Source organism: Bos grunniens, chromosome 3, assembly GCF_055505025.1.
Source record: "Bos grunniens cultivar Pamir isolate PY7600 chromosome 3, Bosgru_T2T1.0, whole genome shotgun sequence".
Taxonomy (NCBI): domain Eukaryota; kingdom Metazoa; phylum Chordata; class Mammalia; order Artiodactyla; family Bovidae; genus Bos; species Bos grunniens.
This window is the reverse complement of record NC_141167.1, coordinates 98,074,979-98,102,600: the sequence shown is the minus strand read 5'-3', so window position 1 is coordinate 98,102,600 and position 27,622 is coordinate 98,074,979. Positions and strand designations below refer to the sequence as shown.

General features: G+C 40.4%; 1 protein-coding gene across 3 annotated transcripts in view; it reads left to right on the top strand.

The window, feature by feature from the left end:
• The window catches only part of NOTCH2 (notch receptor 2), a 175,103-nt gene that overhangs the window by 131,679 nt on the left and 15,802 nt on the right, over nucleotides 1-27,622 (top strand). For all 3 annotated transcript variants that reach the window (XM_086392157.1, XM_086392158.1, XM_086392160.1), the window contains 11 exons: nucleotides 397-589; nucleotides 2,731-2,876; nucleotides 4,455-4,568; nucleotides 14,026-14,145; nucleotides 14,571-14,723; nucleotides 16,934-17,162; nucleotides 18,444-18,645; nucleotides 20,597-20,750; nucleotides 21,530-21,714; nucleotides 23,676-23,808; nucleotides 25,729-25,965. In XM_086392157.1, coding sequence (XP_086248283.1) covers nucleotides 397-589; nucleotides 2,731-2,876; nucleotides 4,455-4,568; nucleotides 14,026-14,145; nucleotides 14,571-14,723; nucleotides 16,934-17,162; nucleotides 18,444-18,645; nucleotides 20,597-20,750; nucleotides 21,530-21,714; nucleotides 23,676-23,808; nucleotides 25,729-25,965 — 1,866 coding nt within the window. The remainder of the gene's footprint in view (nucleotides 1-396; nucleotides 590-2,730; nucleotides 2,877-4,454; nucleotides 4,569-14,025; nucleotides 14,146-14,570; nucleotides 14,724-16,933; nucleotides 17,163-18,443; nucleotides 18,646-20,596; nucleotides 20,751-21,529; nucleotides 21,715-23,675; nucleotides 23,809-25,728; nucleotides 25,966-27,622) is intronic.

Sequence of the window (27,622 nt, the reverse complement as noted above, 5' to 3'; positions counted from 1 at the left end):
AAACCAGCTGACAACAGTGATAAGGAAAGCTTGAGAGTTCTGCGAACAGCAGCAAGAGGAGCAGCCAACTTTGATAGCATTTGATGTTCTCTTTTTGAATATTTGATGTAAAGTTTCCCCATTTCTAAACTGGAGTAAAGAAACACATGTCGAAACACTACAACACCGTTCCAGTGTTTTGTTAACTTTGTTAAATTATCAAAGTACAGTGCTCTCTGCTCCTTCTTGCATGGCACTAAGTGCTATTAGATGTCTTCTTCCTTAAGTCTTGACATTTGGTGCCCACAGCATTTTATAGCCTTGGCAGGTAAAGGTATCTGCACAATAGATCTCATGGTCCTGGGTCTATTCCGTAAGCATTTTGGATTTGACAGAAACTGTCCCCCTTCTCTACAGGGCAGAGATGTAACATTGACATTGATGAGTGTGCCTCCAATCCCTGTCGCAAGGGTGCAACGTGCATCAATGATGTGAACGGTTTCCGCTGTATCTGCCCTGAGGGCCCCCACCATCCCAGCTGCTACTCACAGGTGAACGAGTGCCTGAGCAATCCCTGTGTCCATGGAAACTGTACTGGGGGCCTCACTGGGTGAGTAGCTGTTGTGTATTTATCGTTTCTTATTGACCCGTGTCAAGCCAGTTGAGTTTTAGTACTGGCCATACCCTGTAGCAGTTAGTCAGTACTTGAACTGAGACTAGGCTGAAGAGGTTGGTGATCCACATCATAGTCTTCCAAGTCACCACTTCTACCCTGCCTCCCATGACTGAGTAGATGGAAAGTAAGGAGGAATGTTTCATTCCTCATGTGGGTAGTTAGCGCATGCGAGGAGTCCAGGGTTATTTTCTGAGTCTTTAGCTGTTGTGCTTTTAGTACTAACTGCAAGATTGTGTTCTAAGGGGGTATTCTGTTTGACTTCAGTTCAGTTCAGTTGCTCAGTCGTGTCCGACTCTTTGCGACCTCATGAATCGCAGCACGCCAGGCCTCCCTGTCCATCACCAACTCCCAGAGTTCACTCAGACTCATGTCCATCGAGTCAGTGATGCCATCCAGCCATCTCATCCTCTGTCATCCCCTTCTCCTCCCACCCCCAATCCCTCCCAGAATCAGGGTCTTTTCCAATGAGTCAACTCTTCACATGAGGTGGCCAAAGTACTGGAGTTTCAGCTTTAGCATCATTCCCTCCAAAGAAATCCCAGGGCTGATCTCCTTTAGAATGGACTGGTTGGATCTCCTTGCAGTCCAAGGGACTCTCAAGAGTCTTCTCCAACACCACAGTTCAAAAGCATCAATTCTTCAGCACTCAGCAACTTTCACATCCACACATGACCACAGGAAAAACCATAGCCTTGACAAGACGGACCTTTGTTGGCAAAGTAATGTCTCTGCTTTTGAATATGCTATCTAGGTTGGTCATAACTTTCCTTCCAAGGAGTAAGCATCTTTTAATTTCATGGCTGCAGTCACCATCTGCAGTGATTTTGGAGCCCCCCCAAAAAAAAAGTCTGACACTGTTTCCACTGTTTCCCCATCTATTTCCCATGAGGTGATGGGACCAGATGCCATGATCTTCGTTTTCTGAATGTTGAGCTTTAAGCCAACTTTTTCACTCTCCTCTTTTACTTTTATCAAGAGGCTTTTTAGTTCCTCTTCACTTTCTCCCATAAGGGTGGTTTCATCTGCATATCTGAGGTTATTGATATTCTTAACCTCCTGCTTAAAGAAAACCCAACTCTGTTTCATAATGATACCAGTGGGTACCACTAAAGTAGAGCTGGTCTCAGCTAGCTAGAGTCTTGGCCCTGATGAAGTGTTCACAGTTGGCAAGCCCCTGAGAGTTGTGTAATGTGTTGGCAGGTAATTTTCTAGAATCACAGAGTGTGACGTTTGGTTCCATGAGATAGTCCTGTGCTCTTGCTATGCTTGCCAGAGGATGGGACTTTGGCCAAGATTTAGCATTTGCCATGCTTACAACAGGTGAAAAATGAAGAGTACGTTTAGAGGTAAATGGGAAATCAAGTGATTTCTAAGATGAATTAACTCAGTATTCCTGTTTCAGAGTATAGCAGACTTCAAAGCATCCCAACCCATTTACTTTCTTTAAAAAAGAATCACCAGACAGGGAGGCTTTTATCTCCTGATATCACATGCTAAGTGCTAATGGTGTTCAAATTGTGAACAATATGCATACATTTCAGATACCTTCATTTTTGTTCCATTTCTTGCTCAGTACACTTGGTGCTTTCTGGGAGCAGGGTTTCAGGTCAGAACAAACCATGTCTCAGAAGTCAGACATCCCAGGAGCTCTTTGGGGTCACTTAGAGTCTCTGATACTACCCTGCTTTCTGAGTATCTGTTTTACACCAGAAACAAGTGATCTAAGGTTTCTTTATGTTTATTTAGCAGAAGAGAAACTTCAGATTTATCAATGTCAGTGCGTCTTTCAGATTGTCCCAATTTGTTGTACCAACCACTCTTTACATATGTAAGCCCATTGTACTTACTTAATTTTTCCAGCATTTTTGTAGGCCAGGAAGCTGTGTTTACTAAATACTCCAGATGGGCCCACATGATTCACAAGGTAACCCAAGTGTAGGTTTGAAGAGGAACAGAAATGAGATTAGCCCACCCAGGAGCTCCTTGATCCTTCATTTCTTCAGAATTTTGTATTTCAACTGTGACTTAATTGTACATTCATATCACAACTGTAACTTATTTCTGTCTTCTTTCAGATACAAGTGCCTCTGTGATGCAGGCTGGGTTGGCATCAACTGTGAAGTGGACAAAAATGAATGTCTTTCTAATCCATGCCAGAACGGGGGAACTTGTGACAATCTGGTGAATGGATACAGGTGCACTTGCAAGAAGGGCTTTAAAGGTGATGCAGAAGTGCATATTTTTATGTCCTTTTTATGCCTTTTTGTTGGTACATACAGCTTGACTCAATTCTTTCTTTCCCCTTTTCCTACTCATTCATATAGCAACCTTAATTTGAGCACTTATTAGTTATAGGGCAGTTGGAGAATAAAAACATAAATAAATTTAAACATGGATTCTGTTTTCAGACTAGCAAAGAGGTGAGCTATTGAAACAGTACCATTTAAGGTAAGCAACTAGAGCTCCACTCATACAACTTTGGACATTCTAATTGAGTATTCTAATTGTAAGCTCCAGGGTAGGCTTGATTCTGTAATAATTCAAAAGAGATATTGGTAGAAGAATGAAAATCTTGTTTTACTATAATTGTAGCAATAATATCATGGGAGAATCCATGTATTTAAAACCTTTACAGCAAATTCTCTTAAACATTGAGATGTTCTTAGATGATACTTAGTCACCTATGGCCTTCTGGAAAAATGCATAGTAGTGAGTATTGTGTACAAGCACTTTTTGAGTTGTCTCTGTTACATTTCTCCTGTCACTTTTTTCTTTAACCCTCGAGAGAGAAACCTGTGAGTAAATCATGCATATTTGTACTCCTTGACCCATATGGTCATTTGTTTCACAACTCAAAGTTGTGCCAGGCTACTGTGATAGGTCAGTATGTTTCGGTGTCACTTTATTTGATAACTTGACATTTTTCTAAGATCGTATTTTAGTCATTAACTTTTTGACATTCAGATATATAACATCTGTAAAGAAACTTAGAGATTTAAAAGCACTTTTATTCCTGTGTCTCTTTGAGACTTGCTGATTGACAAAATAAATATCAAAATAGTTCACAATCATATGTCTAGTGATTAACAGAGTACAGTTTGAACTCAGACCTCTATACTCTTAGACCATTATTTTCTTTTTGTACATGGCTATAGTTTCTCAGTTTTAAGACTCTGTGTCAGGCCCTATTGCAGGTATAAAGGTGGTGGCATTTGGTAATATCCTATCCCCATGAATGCTTCCTTACTTTTCTCTTTTTTCATAGTGGGAGTAGATTTTGTGTCTTGGATCAGGGAGAAGAGCTTTGTGACTTCAGAAAGCATCACCACATTGATGGTAGATACTGTGCATTTGAAAAAGTGGGCATAAATCAAGAAGCTTTGATTAACTGTTCAAATATTTTATCCCTCGATAATTTCTAGCCTATTTTTAAGCCCTGACCAGATACTTTGTATAGAAGCCTCCATTTAGATATAGCAGTAGCTTTTTTTTTTACCCTAGTGAACTTCTTGGTCCATTATAAAGAAATTACTTGTATTTGGACATTCATTAAACTTTCAAGCTATTAGAATATGTTGTTCTTCCATTCATTTTTTGATTAAGCAGTTTTACTGACTGACTGTATGTCAGGGACTTTACACTGAAATGAATGAGCAGGTATTTCGGTGGCCTGAAGAAATTAATGCAGTTTCTGAGGTGTTTAATATTTACTGCTGAGAGCATTGCTTAGTAATTGAGATATTGAGGAGGCTAACAGAAAGTTTCACTGTCTTTGATTTCCCCCCCTTTTTGTGTGCAGGCTATAACTGCCAGGTGAATATTGATGAATGTGCTTCAAATCCATGTCTGAACCAAGGAACCTGCCTTGATGACGTAAGCGGTTATACTTGCCACTGTGTGCTGCCATACACAGGTGAGTCCTGGGGTCCAGCGGCCAGAAGGGATGCTCGGTCTTGTCTTGTCATTCCCAACCTCGGAGTCTCAGAGATGGGGTCTGTGGGGGCAGTGATGCTGCCCTGAGGAATCGCTCCCTGATCACCTTTCCTGCCCTCACTGTCTAGGTCGTCCACTCTGAGAAAACACTGTGGTGGGGATACTTGTTTGCCTTTATTTTTTAGAGTTTGAAAAAAATTGTTTAATTATACATGTCTTGAATTGATACATAGCCGATGGTTTAGTCATTATCTGAATGGACTATATGGCCTGTGCTCTTGGTCTTAGTTTTGCCAACACAACAGCTACCACTTATCGGTCATTTCCTATATGCCAGACACTTTATATATTTTGGTGTATTTGCTCTAGTGCTCACGGTAATTCTATAGAGTAGAGGTTCCTATTCCTATCACCATTTTATACAGGAGGAAACTGAGGCAAAGAGAGGTTACTTGCTGAAGGTCACAGAGGTAAGTAGTAAATCTAGGATTTGTCCCTAAGTATTTGAATCCAAAGCTTGTCCTCTTAACTGTCATTCCTCTCCTCGCATTGATTGCCACTGCGTCCTCTGCAGAGAGGCACTGCCCTTGGATGGCGATCACACACAGAAGACATGGATGTGACTTCATTTCGTATCAGGTGACTTTGTTTCAGGTGGTGTTACAGGAGTGTGCTTGGACATTTCTTTGTATTCTCCTGCCTCATTACTGCCGTCTTGTGACTGGTTGTATTTGTGTGGCTCACTTGCCTCATGTCATTCATTTAATGGCTTTGCATGTTTCTCCAGTGCCTTGCATGCAGGCAGGAGCATGGCTGAGTTCTTACTCCCCTGGAGTCTTGCCTGTTGATAATAGCTGTTGCTAGTGACTCTAGGCTGTTTAGAGTGGCCAGATGCATGACTGTTTTACCTGAAAGACTTGATACTACATTGCTATCTTTGTCACCTCTTTAGAAGAAACATTCATGCAGACAAACTGCATTTAGCCATCCTGATTGAAAAAATCAAAGTTATTGGAGATCCATAGCTATCCCCAGACAGTCTAAATAACATCATTCCATAGCAATAGCAATCACGTTTGTTGAAACTGAGCAGATCATATCATCTACAACCATAAAGACTGAGAATTGATGGTAGTAGGGAGATATAAGCAGGTGTCATTATGCTTTGACACATTATAGGCTTATCTGAATGTGACTAAGGTACATAGCTCATTGGGAAAATATTTGCCTTCTTGCTATTCAATACTGTAAGAATATCTGACTATATTCTGGCTGTTGGTTTTTCTACATATTAGGATCTTATTAAAAGAATTTACTATATGTGACCTCTGGGATTTTATTTTAGATATTACAGATTAAAATTTCAGTGCTGAGTGTTGCTATGGGTTCTGAGTGCCATTGAATTAGGTCAGCATGAAGGGAGCTAAGCAATGTTGCCTTTCCTTGTAAACCACTGTTCTGACCAGACACATTAAGAACTTGTTAGGGGAACTTCCCTGGTGATTCAGTGGTTAAAACTTCATATTCCAGTGCAGTGGAAATAGGCTTGATCCCTGGTTGGGAGCTAAGATCCCACTACCTCATGGCCAAAAAGCCAAAACATAAAACAAAAGCAATTTTGTAACAAATTCAAAAAGACTTTAAAAATGGTCCACATTGGATGTCCCTGGTGGTCCAGCAGTTAAGAATCCATTTGCCAATGCAGGGGACACGAGTTCGATCCTTGGTCCAGGAAAATCTCACATGCCTCAAGGCAACTAAGCCCATATTCTGCAACGTCTAAAGCCCATACGCCTAGAGCCCGTGCCCCCAACAGGAGAAGCCCTGCAGTGACAAGCCTACTACCCACTGCAACTAGAGAGTAGCCCCTACTTGCCACAAGGCCCATGTGCAGCCACAAAGACCCAGTGCAGCCGAAAATAAATTAATTCTAAAAATGGTCCTGGGACTTCCCAGGTGGGGCCAGTGGTCAAGAACTCGTCTATCAGTGCAGGAGACATAAGAAACACAGGTTTGATCCCTGCATGGAGAAGATCCCCTGAAGAAGGGAAAGGCAACCCATTCCAGTATTCTTTCCTGGAGAATCCCATGAACAGAGGAGCCTGCTGGGCTACAGTCCATGGAGTTGCAAAGAGTTGGACACAACTGAAGCAGCACAAAAAATGGTCCACATCAAAAAGAACCTTTTAAGAAAAGAAAAACTGGTTAGGGACATCAATGAAAAGTTGTGGTAATATTTTTTTCTTTTTGAATGCAAAGTTTTAAGATAAAATTTTAAATTGAGTTAGTTGTAACTTGACCTTATTTATTTTGTTGCAACGTTGTATTAGTTTCAGGTGTATGCTATAGTGATTCAAATATTTAAAGATTATACTCCATTTAGAGTTACTATGAAATAATAGCTGTACTCCCTGTTCTGTATCCATGTGGATTATTTATTTTATGCCTAGTAGTTTCTCTCTCTTAATCCCCCACCTCTACCTTGGCCCTCCCCCTTCCTTCTCCCACTAGTAACCACGGTTTGTTCTCTATACCTGTGAGGCTGTTTCTATTTTATTATATTCATTTGTCTTGTTGTTTAGACTCCACAGATAAGTAATAACATACAGTATTTGTCTTTTCTGTCTGACTTGTTTCACTAATCATAATACCCTCTAAATCCATCCATGATGCAGATGGCAGAATTTCATTCTTTTTTATTTCTGAGTAATATTCTTGTGTATGTGTGTGTGAGAGAGAGAGAGAGAGAGAGAGAGTCACAAATCACATCTTTATCCCTTCATTTGTTGATGGATACTTAGGTTGCTTCCATAGCTTGGCTATTATAAATAACCTAATGCTGATTTGAACATTGAGATGCACATATCTTTTTGAATTAGTGTTTTCATTTTCTTCAGATGTATACCAAGGAGTGCAATTGCTGGATGATATTGTAGTTCTGTTTTTAGCTTGAGTAACATCCATACTGTTCACTATGACGGCCGCACTAGTTTACATTCCAACCAATAGCATCAAGAGTTTCCTTTTCTTCACATCTTTACCAGCATACTTTACTTGTATACTTTTTTGATGATAGCCATTCTGACAATTGTGAGTTGTAATTTGACTTCCAAAACAACGTAATCTCCCTTTTTAAAAAAGTTTTTATTGAAATATAGTTGATTGACAATGTGTTAGTTTGAGGTGTACAGCAAAGTGAACTCTTTGTTTTTGAACTCTTTTTTTAGATTCTTTTTCCATATAGATCATTACAGATTATTGAATAGAATTCCCTGTGCTATATAATAGGTCCTTATTGGTTATCTGTTTTATATACAGTAGTGTGTATATATCAATCCCAGTCTCTACTTCATCCCTCCCCTCCCCTTGGTAACCATGGGGTTGGTTTCTACATCTGGAACTCTGTTTCTGTTTTGTAACCAAGTTCATTTGTATGCTTTTTTTAGATGCCAGCTGTAAGTGATATCGTGGTATTTGTCTTTGTCTGACTTATTTCACTCTGTATGACAATCTCTAGGTCCATCTATGTTGCTGCAAATGGCATTATTTCGTTCATCTTTAAGGCTGAATAATATTCCACTGCATATATATACCACATCTTTTTTATCCATTCCTCTGTTGATGGGCATTTAAACTGCTTCAATGTCTTGGCTGTTACAAATACTGATGTGATAAACACTGGGGTACATGTGTCTTTTAGAATTATGATTTTCTATGGTTATATGCCCACGAGTGAAATTGCTGGATCATAAGGTAGCTCTGTTTTTACTTTTTTAAGGAACTTCCTTATTGTTCTCAATAGTGGCTTTACCATCTTACATTCTCACCAACAGTGTTGGAGTGTTCCATTTCTCTATACCCTCTCCAGCATTTATTGTTTGTAGATTTTTTGATGATAGCCTTTCTGACAGGTGTGAAGTGATGCCTCATTATAGTTTTGATTTGTATTTCTCTAATAATTAGTGATGTTGAGCATCTTTCCATGTGCTTTTTTAGCCATCTGTATGTCTTTAGAGAAATGTCTCTTCAGATCCTCTGCCCATTTTTTGATTGCAGTAGTTTGTTTTTTTTTTTTGATTGAGATGCATAAGCTGTTTGTATATTTTGGAAATTTGCCCTTGTCAGTTGCTTCATTTGCAAATATTTTTTCCCATTCTGAGGGTTGTCTTTTCATTTTGTTTTCTGGTTTCCTTTGCTGTGCAAAAGCTTTTAGGTTTAATTAGGTCCCATTTGTTTGTTTCTGCTTTCAGTTTCATTACTCTGGGAAAGTGAAAGTGAAAGTCACTCGGTCGTGTCTGATTTTTTGCCACCCCATGGACTATACAGTCCATGGAATTCTCCAGGCCAGAATACTGGAGTGGGTAGCCTTTCCCTTCTTCAGGGGATCTTCCCAACCCAGGGATGGAACCCAGATCTCCCACATTGCAGGTGGATTCTTTACCAGCTGAGCCACAAGGGAAACCCAAGAATACTGGAGTGGGTAGCCTATTCCTTCTCCAGCGGATCTTCCTAATCCAGGAATTGAACCAGGGTCTCCTGCATTGCAGGCGGATTCTTTACCAACTGAGCTATCAGGGAAGTCTTACTTTAGGAGGTGGATCAAAAAAATCTTGCTGTGATTTATGTCAGAGAGTGTTTTTCCTATATTTTTCTCTGAGAGTTTTATAGTATCCGGCCTTACACTTAGATCTTTAATCCATGTTGAGTTTATTTTTATGTATAATGCTGAGAGTGTTCTAATTTCATTTGTTTACATATCAGTTCAGTTCAGTCGCTCAGTCGTGTCCAACTCTTTGCAACCCCATGAATCGCAGCACGCCAGGCCTCCCTGTCCATCACCAACTCCCAGAGTTCACACAGACTCATGTTCATCGAGTCAGTGATGCCATCCAGCCATCTCATCCTCTGTCATCCCCTTCTCCTCCTGCCCCCAATCCCTCCCAGCATCAGAGTCTTTTCCAATGAGTCAACTCTTCGCATGAGGTGGCCAAAGTACTGGAGTTTCAGCATCATTCCTTCCAAAGAAATCCCAGGGCTGATCTCCTTCAAAATGGACTGCTTGGATCTCCTTTCAGTCCAAGGGACTCTCAAGAGTCTTCTCCAACACCACAGTTCAAAAGCATCAATCAGCTGTCCAGTTTTTTCTCAGCACCACGTATTGACAAGACTATCTTTTCTCCATTGTATATTCTTGCCTCCTTTGTCATAGATTTGGTGACAGTAGTGTGTGGGTTTATTTCTGGGCTTTCTGTCCTGTTCCATTGATCTATATTTCTGGTTTTGTGCCAGTACCATACTGTTTTGATAACTGTAGTTTTGTAGTATAGTCTGAAGTCAGGGAACCTGATTCCTCCAGCTCCATTTTTCATTCTCAAGATTTCTTTGGCTATTTGTGGTGTTTTGTGTTTCCATGCAAATTGTAAATTTTTTTGTTCTAATTCTGTGAAAAATGCCATGGGTAATTTGATAGGGATTGCATTGAATTTGTTAGATTGCCTTGGGTAAAATAGTAATTTCCCAATTGAAAAACATGGTATATCTCTCCATCTGTTTGTGTCACCTTTGATTTCTTTCATCAATATTTATAGTTTTCTGCATACAAGTGTTTTGCCTCCTTAGATAGGTTTATTCCTAGGTACTTTATTCTTTCTAATATAACGGTAGATGGGATTGTTTCCTTGATAATGTTTCTGAGCTTTCTTGTTAGTGTCTAGAAATACATATTTCTGTGTATTAATTTTGTATCCTGTAACTTTACCAGATTCATTGATGAGCTATAGTAGTTTTCTGATAGTGTCTTTAGGGTTTCTTTATGTATCATATCATGTTACCTGCAAACAGTGACAGTTTTACTTCTTTTTTTTCAGTTTTGGTTCCTTTTATTTCTTCTCTGATTGCTGTGGCTAGAACTTCCAAAACTATGTTGAATAAAAGTGGCGAGAGGACATCCTTGTCTTATTCCTGATTTTAGAGGAGATGCTTTCAGTTTTTCACCATTGAGAATGATTTTTGCCAGGAGTTTGGTGTATATGGCTTTTATTATGTTGAGGTGGATTCCCATTATGCCCACTTCCTGGAGAGTTTTTGTCATAAAGGAATGTTGAATTTTGTTGTCAGAAGCTTTTTCTGCAGCTATTGAGATAATCTTATGGCTTTTCTTCTTCAATTTGCTGATGTGGAGTATCACATTGATATGCAGATATTGAAAAATCCTTGCATCCCTGGGATAAAGCCCATCTGGTCCTGGAGTTTTGTTTGTTGAAAGATTTTTAATCACAGTTTCAATTTCAGTTCTTGTGATTGGTCTGTTTATATTTCTCCTTGGTTTATTCTTGGAAGTTTGTACCTTTTTATGAATTTATGCCTTTGTTTTAGGTGGTTCATTTTATTGGTGTATAGTTTCTTATAGTAGTCTTTTATGATCCTTTGCATTTCTATGGTGTTCATTGTAGCTTCTTTTTTTTCATTTCTGTTTTATTGATTTGAGTCCTCTTTTTTCTTGATGACTCTGACTAAAGGTTTATCAATTTTGTTTATCTTCGCAGAGAGCCAACTTTTAGTTTCATTGATTTTTGCTGTTTTCTTTGTCTCTATTTCATTTGTTTTTTTGTCTGATCTTTATGATTTCTTTCCTTCTACTTACTTGGAAGTTTATCTATTCTTCTTTCTCTAGTTGCTTTGTGTTGTGTTTGGAAAAGATGCTGGATATGATTTCTGTTTTCTTAAATATACTGAGGTTTGATTTGTGATCGAAGTTGCTATCTATCCTGGAGAATGTTTCCTGTGCACTTGAGAAGAAAGTGTGTTCTGCTGCTTTTGGATGGAATGTCTTATAAATAACAATTAAGTCTGTCTGGTCCAATGTGCCACTTAAGGCTTATATTTACGTATTAATTTTCTATCTGGATAATCTGTCCATTGGTATAATGGGTGTTAAAGGTCCCCACCATTATTGTGTTGCTGTCGATTTCAGCTTTTGTGGCTGTTAGCATTTGCTTTGTATACTGAAGTGCTCCTGTGTTGGGTGCCTATATATTTGCAATTGTTATATTGTCTTGGATTGATCCCTTGATCATTATGTAGTGTCCTCCCTTGTCTTTGGTAACAGTCTTTATTTACAGTCTGTTTTGTCTGATATAAGATTGCTACCCTAGCTTTCTTTTGATTTCCATTTGCGTGTATTATCTTTTCTCATCCCATTACTTTTATTCTGTGTGTGTGTCCTTAGGTCTGAAGTGGGTCTCTTGTAGACAGCATATATGTGGGTCTTGTTTTTGCTGCCATTCAGCCAGTCTGTGGCTTTTGGTTGAAGCATTTAATCCATTTACATATGTATTGATATGTATATTCCTATTGCCATTTTTTTAAATTTGAGGGGTGTTTTTTTAGGTCCCTTTTTTTTTCTTTTCCTCTTTTGTTCTCTTCTCTTGTGTTTCCTGCCTAGAGAATTAATTTCCCTTAGTATTTGTTGTAAAGCTGGTTTGGTGGTGCTGAATTCTCTTAGTTTTTGCTTGTCTGTAAAGTTTTTGAGTCTCTGTCAAATTGGAATGAGAACCTTGCTGGGTATTCTTGATTGTAGGTTTTCCCCTTTTGTCACTTTAAATATATCATGCCACTCCCTTCTGGCCTGCAGAATTTTTGCTCAAAAATCAGCTTTTGGGGATGGGGATTCCCTTATATGTTATTTGTTGTTTTTCCCTTGTTGCTTTAAATACTTTTTCTTTGTATTTAATTTTTGTTAGTTTGATTAATGTGTGTCTTGACATGTTTCTCCCTGGGTTTATCCTCTATGGTACTATCTGTGCTTCCTGAACTTGGGTGACCACTTTCTTTCTCATTTTAGGGAAGATTTCAACTATAATCTCTTCAAATATTTTCTCAGGTTCTTTTTCTTCTTTTTAGACCCCATAATTTAAATATTGGTGCATTTAATGTTTTCCCAGAGGTCTCTGAGACTGTCTTCATTTCTTTAAAAAAAAAAAACAAAACATTACTTATTTATGTATTTCATATTGACTTTTTTGGTCCACACCCTGCAGCATGCGGGATCTTAGTTTCCCAAGCAGAGATTGAATCTTTGCCCCCTGCAGTAGAAGTGTGGAGTCTTAACCACTGGGCTGCCAGGAAAGTCCCTGTCCTCATTTCTTTTCATTCTTTTTTCTTTCTTCTGTTTCACCACAGAGATTTCCACCATCCTGTCTCCCAGGTCACTTATCCCTTCTTCTGCCTCAGCTATTCTGCTGGTGATTCCTTCTAGTGTATTTTTCATCTCAGTTCTTGTATTTGTCTCTATTTGTGTGTTCATTAGTTCTCCCAGGTCTTTGTTGAACATTTTTTGTATCTTCTTGATCTGTGCCTCCATTCTTTTTCTGAGATCTTGGGTCATTTTACTATCATTATTCTGGATTGTTTTTCAGGTGGATTGACTGTATCCTCTTTATTTAGTTGTTCTTTTAGATTTTTATTTTGCAGGGACCTCTCCATACCTTCAACTCCCCACGAGGGGTGCAGGTATCATCCTGCTTCCTTGCCTTCTTTTTTTCAACCTACCCATGATGTGGGGATCTTTCTTGTCCTTTTAGGTGTCCAAGGTCCTCTGCTAGTGTTCAGCAGGTGCTGTGTGGGAACTGCTTCACGTGTAGATGTATTCTTGATACATTTGTGGGGAGAGAGAAACTCCATGTCCTCCTACTCCTCCACCATCTTGGAAAAAACCCATCTCCTTTTAATAAAAATATTCTTTTAATTTTTTTCTGGAATCTTATATTCAGTATACTAAGGTAGGAAATGTTGGTGGGCAACTATTAATGTCATGTTTTGATGTTGAAATAAAGAGAGATGTTACTAGACAATTGGTATAACTTCACTGGTTTCCACCTCTGATGGCCTTCTGATCAACCCCATTGCCTTCTAGAACAGGCCTGCAGAGGTTTAAGAATAGGAGGCTGTGTTGTTAACTCTGCAAGGTGGATCTATGTCGCTAAGCTTCTGAGTAGCTGAATCTTAGCTACGAAGATGCAAAAACTCTCACACCTGATTGATGTCAGTTTCTAAATCCACATAACCACTTGTGATAATAATGTGAAGATGACAGCAGCCCAGCAGTTGTTGAGTACTTACTCCATGTGCTGAGCCCTATGCTAATAAGAACTTTGTAAACATTTTTTCATTTAATCCACAAAAAGCGTCTATGAGTTACATACCATCCTAATTCCCATCTTGTTTATGTGGAAGCTCAGAGAATGTAACTTGCCTGAGATCACACTGTGAGTTATCCCATCAGATCCAAGACACAAAGGTCCGTAGGTCTCTCAGATCACAAAACTTATTCATTACATTAGATCTGAATTTGGAAAGCATCCTTTGGTATAGAATTTGGGGAAATCTCAGTTCCTTGGACTTCTTCTCTATAATAAACTCTGTCATTTGATTTACAGGCAAGAACTGTCAGACCGTATTGGCTCCCTGTTCCCCAAACCCTTGTGAGAATGCTGGTGTTTGCAAAGAGGCACCAAATTTTGAGAGTTACTCCTGCCTGTGTGCTCCTGGCTGGCAAGGTAACAGAGTCAGAATGTAGAAACTAAGAGCATTTAACAGAGTGATCTGGTTATTTGATGACATGGAGGATCTATCTTTTGAGGCTTGCCCTTTTTTATCAAGAACACAGGCCTTGTGTAAAAGCTGAAGCTGCTAACTGGAATGTTTTAGAAAGACTTTCCATTTTACGTGTCTTTGCCGCCCCCTGGTGGCTAGAAGACTCCAACCAGAGTCTGAAACTATGATGTTCTATGTAGAATTTTAGCATCTGGGCGGCAGCTTGTTGGGGGCACAGAAACCTGAAGGGACTTTCCAAAGCAGGAGACCAAACAGAATATATTTGCAGTAGCCCCACCCACCCCAGCTAAAACTCAGCCCCCACATAAATTTCTGTGTGGGAATCGATTTCCAAAGACTGGACCGTTCATTGCCCCTTTGTTTCCAGGTCAGCGGTGTACCATCGACATTGATGAGTGTGTCTCCAAGCCCTGCATGAACCACGGTCTCTGCCATAACACCCAGGGCAGCTACATGTGTGAATGTCCTCCAGGCTTCAGTGGCATGGACTGTGAGGAGGACATTGATGACTGCCTTGCCAGTGAGTGCGCCAGCCTGCTCCTGAGCCCCTGGGGGAGAGCAGAGCCAAGGGAGCAGAGGAGGACTTGGTGGGGCACTTGCCTCTCGGTGGTGAGGCTGGCCATCCAATAGTGTATCACCTGTCTTTAGTCTTCGTATTTTAAAAATCTTCATTTTGAAGCTAGTGGCTTTAGGAGTTAATACACGGGAGTCACTTTTAAGCATTGCCTTACTGATTTTTGTACATTGTCAAAGTGGGGACAATGCTATGAAAGCTTCTAATAAAAAGCAGATCTCTTGAAGTATAATTAAGTATACAACACACTGCCAGTATTTAAATGAACCAGTCCAGTAAGTTTTGACATATGACAACTCAAACCAGTATTTAAGATACTGATCACATTCATCCCCCTGAATGTATTTCGTCTCCTGTAACTTAACCCTCCTTTCTACTTTCCTGTCTCAGGCAACTAGGGATCTACCTCTGTCACTGTAGATTTGTGTGAATTTTTTTACAATTTTATTTTTCTCTGAGAGCTCTACTTGGCATTGTACATCTTAAGGGAATCTTTTCATTCTGACTGATATGAATGTGAACTGTGCTCAGCCTTGTGTAAACTTTAGGGATTGTTCTGCCTACTTCTTTCTAGTGGTTCCTTACCCAACTTCAGTAGTTTCAACATACGAATGTGATGCACTTATCAGTACAGTCATCTCTCAGTATCTGAGGGTATTGGTTCTAGGACCCCCTGTGGATACTAAAATCTGCAGATGCTCAAGTCCCTTATATAAAACAGTGTAGTATTTGCATATAACCTATGCACATCCTCTTGTATACTTTAAATCATTTCTTAATTACTTGTAATACCTAATGCAGTGTAAGTGCTATGTAAATATTTGCTGGTACATGGCAAATTCAAGTTTAGCTTTTGGAACTTTCTGGGATTAAAAAAAAATTTTTTTTCTGTCCTTGGTTGGTTGAATCCATGATTGTGGAACACATGAATATGGGGGGCCACTTGTATTCAGTTACTTGTGTGGTGATTAAATCATTAAACTTCAAACAAGCTTATCATAGTGCATCCAGAGTAATGGCATCTTATTCACAGCATGTATCATTTCAGATTATCATATGGATGGCACTATACTAGGGGCTGACAGTGCCAATGTAAATAAAACCTTACATTTATGAAACTCATAGTCTCTTAAGAAATAAAGACAGATAGACAAATAATTTCAACATTATATGACTAATGGTGAAAAAAAACATATCCAAGGTACAACTGATGGAGAAATTTAAGGAAGTGGGATCAAACTATTTGGATTCCTTTCCCACATGAATTAGTATATAAAATTTCTACTATTTAAACATTTTTTCCTATTTGAAGTAGGACTAACAATATTTGCAACTAGTTTTAAATTATTCAGTGAATTACTGTGAGTTGCTTGAAAGGTACTGTGGAAATTACAGTAGCTGTGTAGTGTTATGTATAAGAAGGGATAATATGACTTCTAGAGTTGTTCCAGTAGAGACTCCAATGAACCTTAGAATGAAATTAGTCTAATAGATGACTAAGGTATAAATATCTCTCTTATAAAATAAGGGCTGCATTATCCACCTGGTGTTTAGTTTTCTCTTTATGTTTATGACCTGTCTTGTAATTATATTTCAAGTTCCTTAAGACCAGGAGCCACATCTTACCTTTCTTGTTCCGATTCGAGTGCCTTCTGTGTTGCAGAGGACTGTGCTATGATAATAGCTCAAAATTTCTTGACTAACTGCTATGACTGTAAAGTGTTCTCTAAGATCAAACTACATGATGTTTAAAATTTTAAAATGCTCATTTCCTAGTTGTATGTAAATCTAAAAAAACAACAAACAAAAACAAGAAAAGGAAGAAAGGAAGAGAGGGAGGGAAAAGAAAAGGTTGATCAGCACAAGGGGACTAATTAATATCTATCCCATCCCTAGTTTTATGAGTATTAATTTTGCAAGACAGTGATACATGTAAAGTTCTTTCCAGCTATTAAACAGATTCTTACTAAGAATCTCAGACAAGTGTTACTATATTAATTTATGTAATTGGAGGAGTCAGGGAAAAATAGATGTAAAGAAAAGTCAGAATTGTTACTGTTGTTAGTGTGGCTCAGTTCAGGGTACTCACCTTTATGAGTCTAAGGTTAAATGGATGCTGCTGTTCAGAGTTCTAATTCTTGTGTACAATGGCTTAGATCCTTGCCAGAATGGAGGTTCCTGTGTAGATGGAGTGAATACTTTCTCCTGCCTGTGCCTTCCGGGCTTCACTGGGGATAAATGTCAGACAGACATGAATGAGTGTCTGAGTGAGCCCTGTAAGAACGGAGGGACCTGCTCTGACTATGTCAACAGTTACACCTGCAAGTGCCCGGCGGGATTTGATGGAGTCCACTGTGAGAACAACATTGACGAGTGCACTGAGAGGTGAGCAGCCCATGTCCTCAGGCAACAGTGTCTTATGGGAAAAGGGAGAGAGGGGAGGAACCTACAGAGTACTATACTGGGATTGAGGGGCCGCATGAGGCATCGCCTAGGATCCCACCACACAATCATCTCATATTTTATAGTTTCTAATTCCTTGTGGACACCTAGTTACAAGTTTAAGGCAGAGGTTGAAAAACAGTGAGATGTTCAGTTCAGTCGCTCAGTCGTGTCCGACTCTTTGCGACCCCATGAACTGCAGCATGTCAGGCCTCCCTGTCCATCACCAACACCCAGAGTCCACCCAAACCCATGTCCATTGAGTCAGTGATGCCATCCAACCATCTCATCCTCTGTCGTCCCCTTCTCCTCCTGCCCTCAATCTTTCCCAGCATCAGGGTCTTTTCAAATGAGTCATCTCTTCACATCAGGTGGCCAAAGTATTGGAGTTTCAGCTTCAACGACAGTCCTACCAGTGAGCACCCAGGACTGATCTCCAAGGATAGACTGGTTGGATCTCCTTGCAGTTCAAGGGACTCTCAAGAGTCTTCTCCAACATGACAGTTCAAAAGCACCAATTCTTCAGTGCTCAGCTTTCTTTATAGTCCAACTCTCACATCCATACATGACCGCTGGAAAAACCATAGCCTTAACTAGACAGACCTTTGTTGGCAAAGTAATGTCTCTGCTTTTTTAAAGTGAGATGAATCATCATTTATTTCTTACATAGGAAACAGAAAGAGCTATAATTCTATATCATCTCCTTTTGGTCTCTTGTTAATTTCAGTTGACAAAAAAATTCTGTTTCTTTACAGATTTGTCATCCCTCTTTAAGTAATTTCTGGGAGGTTTGATTCTTTTTTTATTATCAACAAATTTGTTCTGTTTCTCTTCCATAAAGAAATATAGAATCAAGAGCTATTTATTTGATACGTTCCTTATAAATTAAATTGACTTAGAGATAAAATGAAATGTAATACATGGAGAGCTACAGAAGGGCTGGATAAAACCTGGAAGCCTTCACTTTCTCTTGGAGTCTCTAATAAGCTCAGACTTTTAAATATTCCTCAGATCTTTTTGATTGTGGAAAGGAAGCTGAGACTCATGCTGATTGGTGCCCATTTTAGTTTGGAAAAAAGTAAAGTTTACTGGATATAGGAGTTTGGGGTGCTCAGGAGTATTTCCTTCTGTAATATCTTAGATGTGAGGAACCTCACTTTTAAAACAGCAGGTCAGAGGATCCAGATTATCTAGCTGATGTTGTTCTTTCTGTGTGCTCCTCAGCTCCTGTTTCAATGGTGGCACGTGTATCGATGGGATTAACTCCTTCTCTTGCTTGTGCCCTGTGGGCTTCACTGGTTCCTTCTGCCTCCATGAGATCAATGAATGCAACTCTCATCCATGCCTGAATGAAGGAGTATGTGTTGATGGCCTGGGTACCTACCGCTGTATCTGCCCATTGGGCTACACTGGAAAAAACTGTCAGGTAATTAGATTTCATCCCATTCATTCAGCTCCCGCAGAATTGTTGAATGTTACATCTGTTCCTTTCCTAGGCAAAATAAGCCCCACCTAAAAGAGAAAATTCGGGGTCTTAGGAATGTATCCAAAATAAATCTGGACAGCTTCTTAATTATACTTCTAAGATAACTAAGTTAATCTAAGTTCTTAGATAACTTCTAAGAACTACCAACTTCTTAACCTGGTAGATTCCAAAATGGTGATACTGGCAAGATTATATGGGTTAACACACATTAAATTGTTACAGCAGGCTAACCTAGAGCTGCAGAAAGTGCATATGGGAAATAAGCACATTGATATCATTTAGGAAATACAGAAAGGGAAATAAAGAACAATCAAAATAAAGTTTTTAAAATTCAGATACAACATCTAAGGGGATAATGATAATTATGCAGTCTCAAAACCAAACTATTCACATGTCTTTCAAATTCAAATATTTAATATTCATTTTCATAGACTCTTAGGATAGAAGGACCCCTCAGAGCCTGCTAGTCTAGCCTTTCATGAAAGAATAAATTGAGCCTGAGAGGGTCAAAGTAACTTTTCTAAGGTTGCACCCCAAACAGCATTGTGTTTAATTTTATGCAGTTTTACCTCTCAAACAATGATGGAATGATAGAATATCATACCAGCAGTCCAAAGAATTTAGAAATAAATGCCCAAATGTAACTAGCCTTTCAGAGTACACTTCAGTGAAGCTTTGGCTGTATTGGACATGCAGATAAGCACCTCTGCATATTAAACAGCTTACTGCTGATTCTCTGGATCAGGAGGCTATTCTTCATGGGGCTTCTGCTGTTCTCACAGCGTGGTGGCCCTCTGCCCTTCCCCCTCTTTCACAAATGGTCAGTGTTGTGAGTACAGCCTTCCTCTCCCCAGGAGCCAGGCCACCACATGTGAGTTTTGGAGAAGGTGCTAGTCCACTTGCACCCTTTGCCTCTTGCTTTTCAGACGCCTGAGTTTCTCCCATCAAAATAAGTTCTTTGTTTTGTGGATAGGTTCATTTGTGCCGTATTTTGGGTTCCACACATGTGATAGCATGGTTTTTCCCTCTCTGACTTGACTTGACTTACTATGATAATTTCGGGTTCAACCCATGTTGCTGCAGATGGCCTGGTTTCATTCTAGTAGGAGTCCATTTTATGTGTGTGCCGCATTTTCTTTATTCATCTGTCTGTGGGCATTTAGGTTGTCTCTGTGTCTCGGCTGTTGTGAATAGTGCTGCTAGTGGTGCTGTCAACATGCAGGGGTGGGTGAGCAGCAGGGTCCTACTGTGTAGCACGGGCGACTGTAGTCAGCATCCTGTGATAAGCCATAATAGAAAAGATTATTAAAAAAAGAGTGTCTGTATGTGTAGAACTGAGTAACTTTGCTGTGCAATAGAGATTAGCACAGCATTATAAATCAACTGTACTTCAATAAAAAAGTTTTTATTTTTTACTAACAGTAAAAAAGTAAGCTTTTGGACAGTTTTAGGTTTATTAACAGGCTTTAAGCCTTTAAATCCTGAACTTATATTCACCACAGACAGATTTGATCAAGCCCATGTGATTTCTCACTCAGGAGTAGCACACAGAAGCTGTGGACCTATCTGACAGCTTTAACTCTCTTTCTAGCCCTACCGGGTAGCCATGTTTCTAGACATAAGCGTGATGTAGGGAATAACTTAACCAATTAAATGCCTCAAATTCTTAAACTTATCTGGTAAGAATTTTTGAAGAGCAGAGCTAAAAGAATTAGACTGTATAAAATGATTAGCTTATCTGGGGACAGTGAATCTAAGTTTAAGGCTTGGGTGAGGGCTCCTTTTTTTTTTTATTAATTAGTGTGCTTTCCTTTGAGTTCTTCAAGTGCAGTGTAACTTTTTTTCATTCCTGGTGTCTGAATGCTGATATATGTGTCTGCCTCTGTTTCAGACCCTGGTGAACCTCTGTAGTCGGTCTCCATGTAAAAACAAAGGTACTTGCATTCAGGATAAAGCAGAGTCGCGGTGCCTGTGTCCGTCTGGATGGGCTGGTGCTTACTGCGATGTTCCCAGTGTCTCCTGTGAGGTGGCGGCCTCCCACAGAGGTGAGCTCTGCCCCCCAAGACTCAAGGGTCAGTCCATGAAGTGCTGACTAACGAGCAGCACTGTAGGGCAAGAGTTGTTATTGTGGGAGGAGAGGGAAGGGCAGACGGGAATGAATGGGCAAGACTCTGGAGAAAGGGTCTGAAATGGAAGGCGAAGGGCAGGAGAGCAAGTTAGAGATTCCAAAAAGGAATGTACTTGACGTGGAAGGAAGGCATGTTCCACTTTCAGCACTTGCTTATTTTTTTAACGTATTCATTTTTAATTGAAGGATAATTGCTTTACAGTACTGTATTGGTTTCTGCCACACAGCAACATGAGTCAGCCATAAGTATACATATGCCCCCTCCCTCTTGAACCTCTCTGCCACGTCCCACCTCATCCCACAATTCTAGGTTGCCACAAAGCCCCGTTTTGAGTTCCCGAGTCATACAGCAAATTCCCACTGGCTACCTGGTTTACACATAGTAGTGTTTGTGTTTCCACGCTCTCTCTCCATTTGTCCCACCCTCTCCTTCCCCAGTGCCCCTGGCTCTGGGTCCATAAGCCTGTTCTCTATGTCTGCATCTCCACTGCTGCCCTGCAGATAGGCTCATCAGTACCATCTTTATAAATTCCACATACATGCAGCACTTATTTATTTTTAACATAAAACAGATCCTGAGGGTTGTGAACTAGACAAGAATAAAATATGATGTGTCAACCAACTTAGATTAGTTCACCTGACCCTGACGTGTTGTGTGCTGTTCCGTGATGTTCCTTCGTCCACTGGGTTTCCCAGGGGTGCCCGTTGACCGCTTGTGCCAGCACTCAGGCGTCTGTATCAGTGCGGGCAACTCGCATCACTGCCAGTGCCCCCTGGGCTACACCGGGAGCTACTGTGAGGACCAGCTTGATGAGTGCTCGTCCAATCCCTGCCAGCACGGCGCCACCTGCCGGGACTTCATTGGTGGATACAGATGTGAGGTGAGTGAGCGGAGCAGGCAAAGTCAGAGACCTTCCAGAAGATGGCCCGCCTCTTACAAACATGGGCATATTGAGTTTAGCTGCATGTGTCTGGTTTTCACAGTTTATAGATTTCTTTTCTTCTTACCAGTCATGATTACATTGTTTTCTAGTCACTGTTTCTTTCAGTCCCCTGTGCATTAAGTTACAAGAGCTCTGGTAATCTATTTTCACAGAAGTCTGGAACTGTCTTACTTCCACAGGATTGCTTCCAGAATCCAGAGCTAACATACTCTGCCAGGGTGCATTTCCCAGCCTACCCAGCCCAGTGGCCCCTGGTACTTCCCTGAATAAGCAGTTGAGATAGGAGAAGCCACTTTGAGGAGTGGCCCTTTGACCCATGTCATCTTTGTAAACAGTCATTGGTCAATCGACTAATAATTCTCTCAAAAAAATGTTTCCCAGCCTGTTCTGTGTAGCATCATACTGTTACACATATATATTTGAGGGTGTATGTATCTTTTAAGGGACATATCATTGTCTTCTGCATGCTGCAGTCCACGGGGTCACAGAGTCAGACACGACTTAGCAACTGAACAACAATAGCAACAACATCATTGTCTTCTTAATGTCTGGGCTGATAATGAATAGATCAAGATGTTGACAAAATACCAGAGACATGAATTTGATACCAGTTTAGGCTACCAAGCAACAGCGAGAAAAACTCTTCTTCTCATACATGAGCCAAAGATGGCTTCAGTGTATTGGTCCCTGTTTCTTATTTTTAGTTCGAAAGCCACCGGTACCATTGTTTTAAACATAGCCCTAAGAAGTAGAATTTATTCACTTAGGGCCCACCTGCTTTATATGTTCTGCAAAACTGCACCTGCACTGCTAGCCATAGGTCAGATGAGCCCAGGACGTGGAGATACCAAGCCAGTGCTGCCCTTCAGAGCTCTGTGACCCAGAGACTCTGGCCTGGCTGCTGAGTCTTATCACCCAACATGTAGGCCCCCTCTGTTACCCTCTTCCCTCTGAGTTCATCTGCCCTCCTCTTCTTATCCTTTTTTATCTCTCTCTGAGTCACATCTCTATTAAGGTTTGCATGAAAAGTCCAATGAAAGATGTTAAAGTTATTCATATGCAGTTTTTACTATTAATTGAACATCTTTTTGTTCAGCCTATACACAGATCTTTGTTTTGAGCTCTCAAAAGTACTCAGACAACATTTTGTAACTGCTGCTGTTGCTTTATAGGTTCACCAAAAATGGCATTAAAAAAAAGAAAGGAGATGTTGCATAGTTTTAAACCAGAAGGTGGCATTTCGTACTTATAAAATTCGATAGCTATACCGGGAAGCATACAGCAATCAATTACAGTAATTTTGCTGTGAGGGACTCAAAGCATTGCCCAAATAGAGCCACTTCCTGGTCAGTGTTTTCTTCCTTAATCAGCCCTGAAAGTCCTAGAACGCCGACATCTAGCACAGCTAGCTTGCCCGCCTCTTGGTGCCCCACCCCTGCGTCAGCCAGTTTCTCACACATAAATGTGTAGTTTCCTGAACATGGGGGTCAGTAAATACATGCGTTACCTTTACTACCATCCCCATGTACCATTTCTGTGAGCCACCAGATCCCCATCACGTACAAAGGAATGAATGTTTTAAAGATGGGAAAACCTGCACACAGAAGGGACGGATGGCTTTTGCACAGACATCATTTGAGGTATCCCTCAGAATATTCAGTCCTTGCCTTCCTTTTCAAGTGGCTTTTTTGGCTAGAAGTGATAAATGCCAGTGAGCTGTGAGTTGACCCTGCATGAGACAGTGAGTAGGGAGTGTGATGATACCAGAAGAGCGTACAAGAGCCGGGTGGGGTTTGGCATAAAAGGGTCACAGTAACTTACCCTATTTCATTTGCTCCTATGATATGCGTCCAACAATAGTCCAACATTTCTTGTTCTTTTTGCTTTGCTCTTGGCAGTGTGTCCCTGGATATCAGGGTGTCAACTGCGAGTATGAAGTGGATGAGTGCCAGAACCAGCCATGCCAGAATGGGGGCACCTGTATCGACCTTGTGAACCACTTCAAGTGCTCCTGCCCACCAGGCACTCGGGGTATGAAATCAGCCTTACCTGTCTTCCATCCAGGGCATTCTCTAAGTTGTAAATGCATTTTTAGTCTCGTGAAGGGATTTTTAAAACAAGATTCAGCAGTATTCTGAATCTTAGAGATTCAAGCCATTTCATTGCTCTCTTGCCAAGCTCTGGTGTTCTGACGCCTGTTCTCAATTCTGTCTGGTTGTTGTTGAAACCCATGAAACACAGAATGTGCAAATGACATAATGTTGCAGCAAAATTAATCTGGCTAGCAAGATCTCTTGGTGCTTCAAGGGAAAACAACCAGTAGCCTCTTGAATAAATTATTTGTATTTACCAGCTCACGTATTTTTCTAAACTTCCAAGTCTTGCCTCCATAAAGTGGGAAAATGAATGAAATGAAAACATTTGCCTATTTTTGTAAGCCCAAGGGGAAAAGGTTGATGGTCCAAGAATGAACTAAGAATTACAATAAGACCTAATGAGATACAACCCTAGATGGTGGATGGTGGAGCCATCATTCCACCAGGGGCATTCCCCTGCCTGCAAACAGTCTCCTGGAAAGAGCTTGGAGTATTATTTTTTAGAAGAGATGTAGTTCTATGGTGCCTGTTCTGAGCAGCACGTCAAAAGAAAAAGCCATCCACAATGGTGGAAAATTGATTCTCATCAAAGAGAATAGAATGTTAGAGAAATATTTATACTGTCTTAAAGCTTTGGGTCAGTGAATTTTGGGTTTCCTTCTTGAGTTCAGAGTTGGCTAAATTAGAATGGAAAAGTGCCCCAGTAGTAGGCTCGTTATTGAGCAGTGAGATTAACAGGGAAGACAAAACTAAGGAGAAAGCCTTTAAATACTTGAAGATTTGTTCCATTAAAGGAGAGTTTTTTCTGCTCAGTACTTGAAAGAGAAGTAGAGGTTAATTTTAATTACTTCTAGAGGTAATATTATCCGTTAAAAATCCTGTTAATATTTTTATTGAGGTCACATTAAATTTACGAATTTGTATAAAGAAGACTGACGTCTTTAGAATGAGGAGTCTTCCTAACCAACCCATTGTGTCTTTCTGTTTATTCAAGTTTCCTTTTGTGTCTTTTAGGTCTACTTTAAATTCTTCATGTAGGTGTAGTACATTTCTTAAGATTATTCTTAGATATTTTATCTTTTGCTATTGCTATTGAAACTGAGGCCTTTTTTTTTTAAACATTTTTCTTTTCTTTCAAATAGTCTTGCTATTACAAGTGGTAAGAATACAGTACTGTTTTTCTTTCTTCTGTAATTTTTTGAATTAATCATGAAATCACTTATAGAATAGTCATTGATTTCTTTTATTTCTTCCTCAAAAATATGTACAGATGTTCATACTTGATGGCTCTTTTACATATATAGCACATTAAATGAGTTCTGTTTTAAATGGCATAACCTTTGAGCTCTCAATAGGATATTTCCCTTCTATTTTTTTGATAAAAGATATTTGTGCACTTACATTATTTTACAGAAAAAGTCATTTGTGTGATTCAAAATTTACTTCCAATTCTTACCAGTGATTACTTGTAGTCTATTTATTTATGGTTATATTCTTTTTAACTGTTTTTATATTTTAAATCAAAATGAATAAATTAATGAAAAGTTACCAAATCTCTCTTGAGTTCCAATTTCCTTACCTTTCAAGTGGAAAAATAATACTAGCTATGCCCTAAGGGATTGCTTCATCACTGGGTTGTGTGGGGAGAACATGAGAAGCCCTGAGTACATCCTTTGCTTACTGGTGTCCAAGAGAATGGGCACAATCCTGGGTCAAGCGTGTGTTAGGCCCTGCCTGACCGGAATGGTTCCAGCCTGACTAATTGTGGAAATGCCACCAGGGCTGGTTTTCCCTTCCTGGAAGGCAGTGTTCCAAGAACTGTCATAATTTTCTCTCCCTCCTCTCTCTCCTCCAGGCCTGCTTTGTGAAGAGAACATTGACGACTGTGCCAGGGGTCCCCACTGCCTTAATGGTGGCCAGTGTGTAGACAGGATTGGGGGCTACAGTTGTCGCTGCTTGCCAGGCTTTGCTGGAGAACGCTGTGAGGGGGACATCAACGAGTGCCTGTCCAACCCCTGCAGCTCTGAGGGCAGCCTGGACTGCATACAGCTCACCAACGACTACCTGTGCGTCTGCCGCAGCACCTTCACTGGTGAGCTGAGCACCTTTCCAGCTGCTCCAGCCACTCTGCCTCGAGGTGGGGTGGGGGTTCCACTGAGGAAACTAGGCCCTGCATGACACATCCCAGCCCCAAGGGACGCTCTTCTGGCCCATGGACTATAGCCCGCCTGGCTCCTCTGTCTATGGGATTCTCCAGGCAAGAATACTGGAGTGGGTTGCCATTTCCTTCTCCGGGGGATCTTCCTGACCCAGGGATCAAACCCGGGTCTCTTGCATTGCAGGCAGACTTTACCATCTGAGCCACCAGGGAGGGCCACAGGTAGTCGTTGGTGAGCTGTATGCAATCCAGGCTGCCCTCAGAGCTGCAAGGGTGAAAATCTAGACCAGCTTAATTCAAGAGCCCAACTTTTTCCTAGGCCTGCGCTCCACAGATGTTTGTGTTTCCTGAGAGAGATGCTATCTCTTTTGTTATATATTAATTACATCATATTGTAGCAGAAATATGAAAAAAAAGAAATAGAATGTTGGGAGTAGTTGAGCAAAGTAACGTTTTAAATTGAGGTAAAATACAGATAAAGTTTACCATCTTTACCTTTTTTAAGTATACAGTTCAATGGTATTGAGGATATTCACATTGTTATGCTACCATCACCACCATCCATCTCTGGAACTCATTTCATCTGAGCAAAATAACATCTTACGTTCAGGAACCTTACATCTAACTCTGGTTTTGTCACCCTGCCTCCTGTGGCATGTAGCGACTTGAGTGATTGGGTTGTCGCTGCCATAGTGACCTTTCTACCTTCTGGGATCCAAAGAAGTTTAGGGTCTTCTTGGACACTTAAAGGGAATAGATCCAAATTGGGCTGTTTAACCAAAAATCAACTGATGAGGGTATGAACAGGAAAACTTCAGAGGTCACAAGCAGGGCCTGCACGCTAAGACTTGGCTGTGTTCATCACAGATTACAAAGATGAGTGAGTCCTGCCTCAGAATAGGGGTTTTATCATAGACAGTTACTAATTATTACTGGAGAAGGGCAACTTGGTGACTTTGGGGGGCTAAAATAGCTGTTTATATCTAAATTTGGCAGTACCATCAGTTACCCGGAAATCTGTCTTGCACTCCTGGGGTCAGTTCACATTTTTTGCTGTAGAAGTATTCTTTGGAAGTCAGATGAGAGTCTGCATTAGTCTACTTACTAGCAATCTGGAAAGTTGAACTCTGCTACATTCTGGGCTTATTATATCCAGACATCCCCCCCTTCCAATTTTAAAGATATATTACCTTTAAGAACTTTGGAATTTTATTTTAAAAAAGGGGGGGAGGTGGATTTTGAAATATGGAAAACACCTAGGTACAGCATCAAAAGAGAAACAATCCAATATGAACATCACACGTTTGAGGCAACCCTGGACAGAAAGAGTATGAACAATCTGTCGTCTCATGCTGGTCATGATCTGCTTGAGAACTAGCAGACAACTGCCTCCTGTTCCTTTCATTACCTCTGAGGCTTCTTTATCTGGAAATGCTGAGGAGCCCTACGAAGAAAGAGGGAAATAGGCGAAAGGAGTGGAGGCCACCTTGAATTGGGGTCCCGTAGCCAGAAGTGGTGTTCCTACATTTTCCACACCTGTGAATTAAAAAATCCTTTGACTCTCAATCATAGTTATGGTGGGAATATTAAG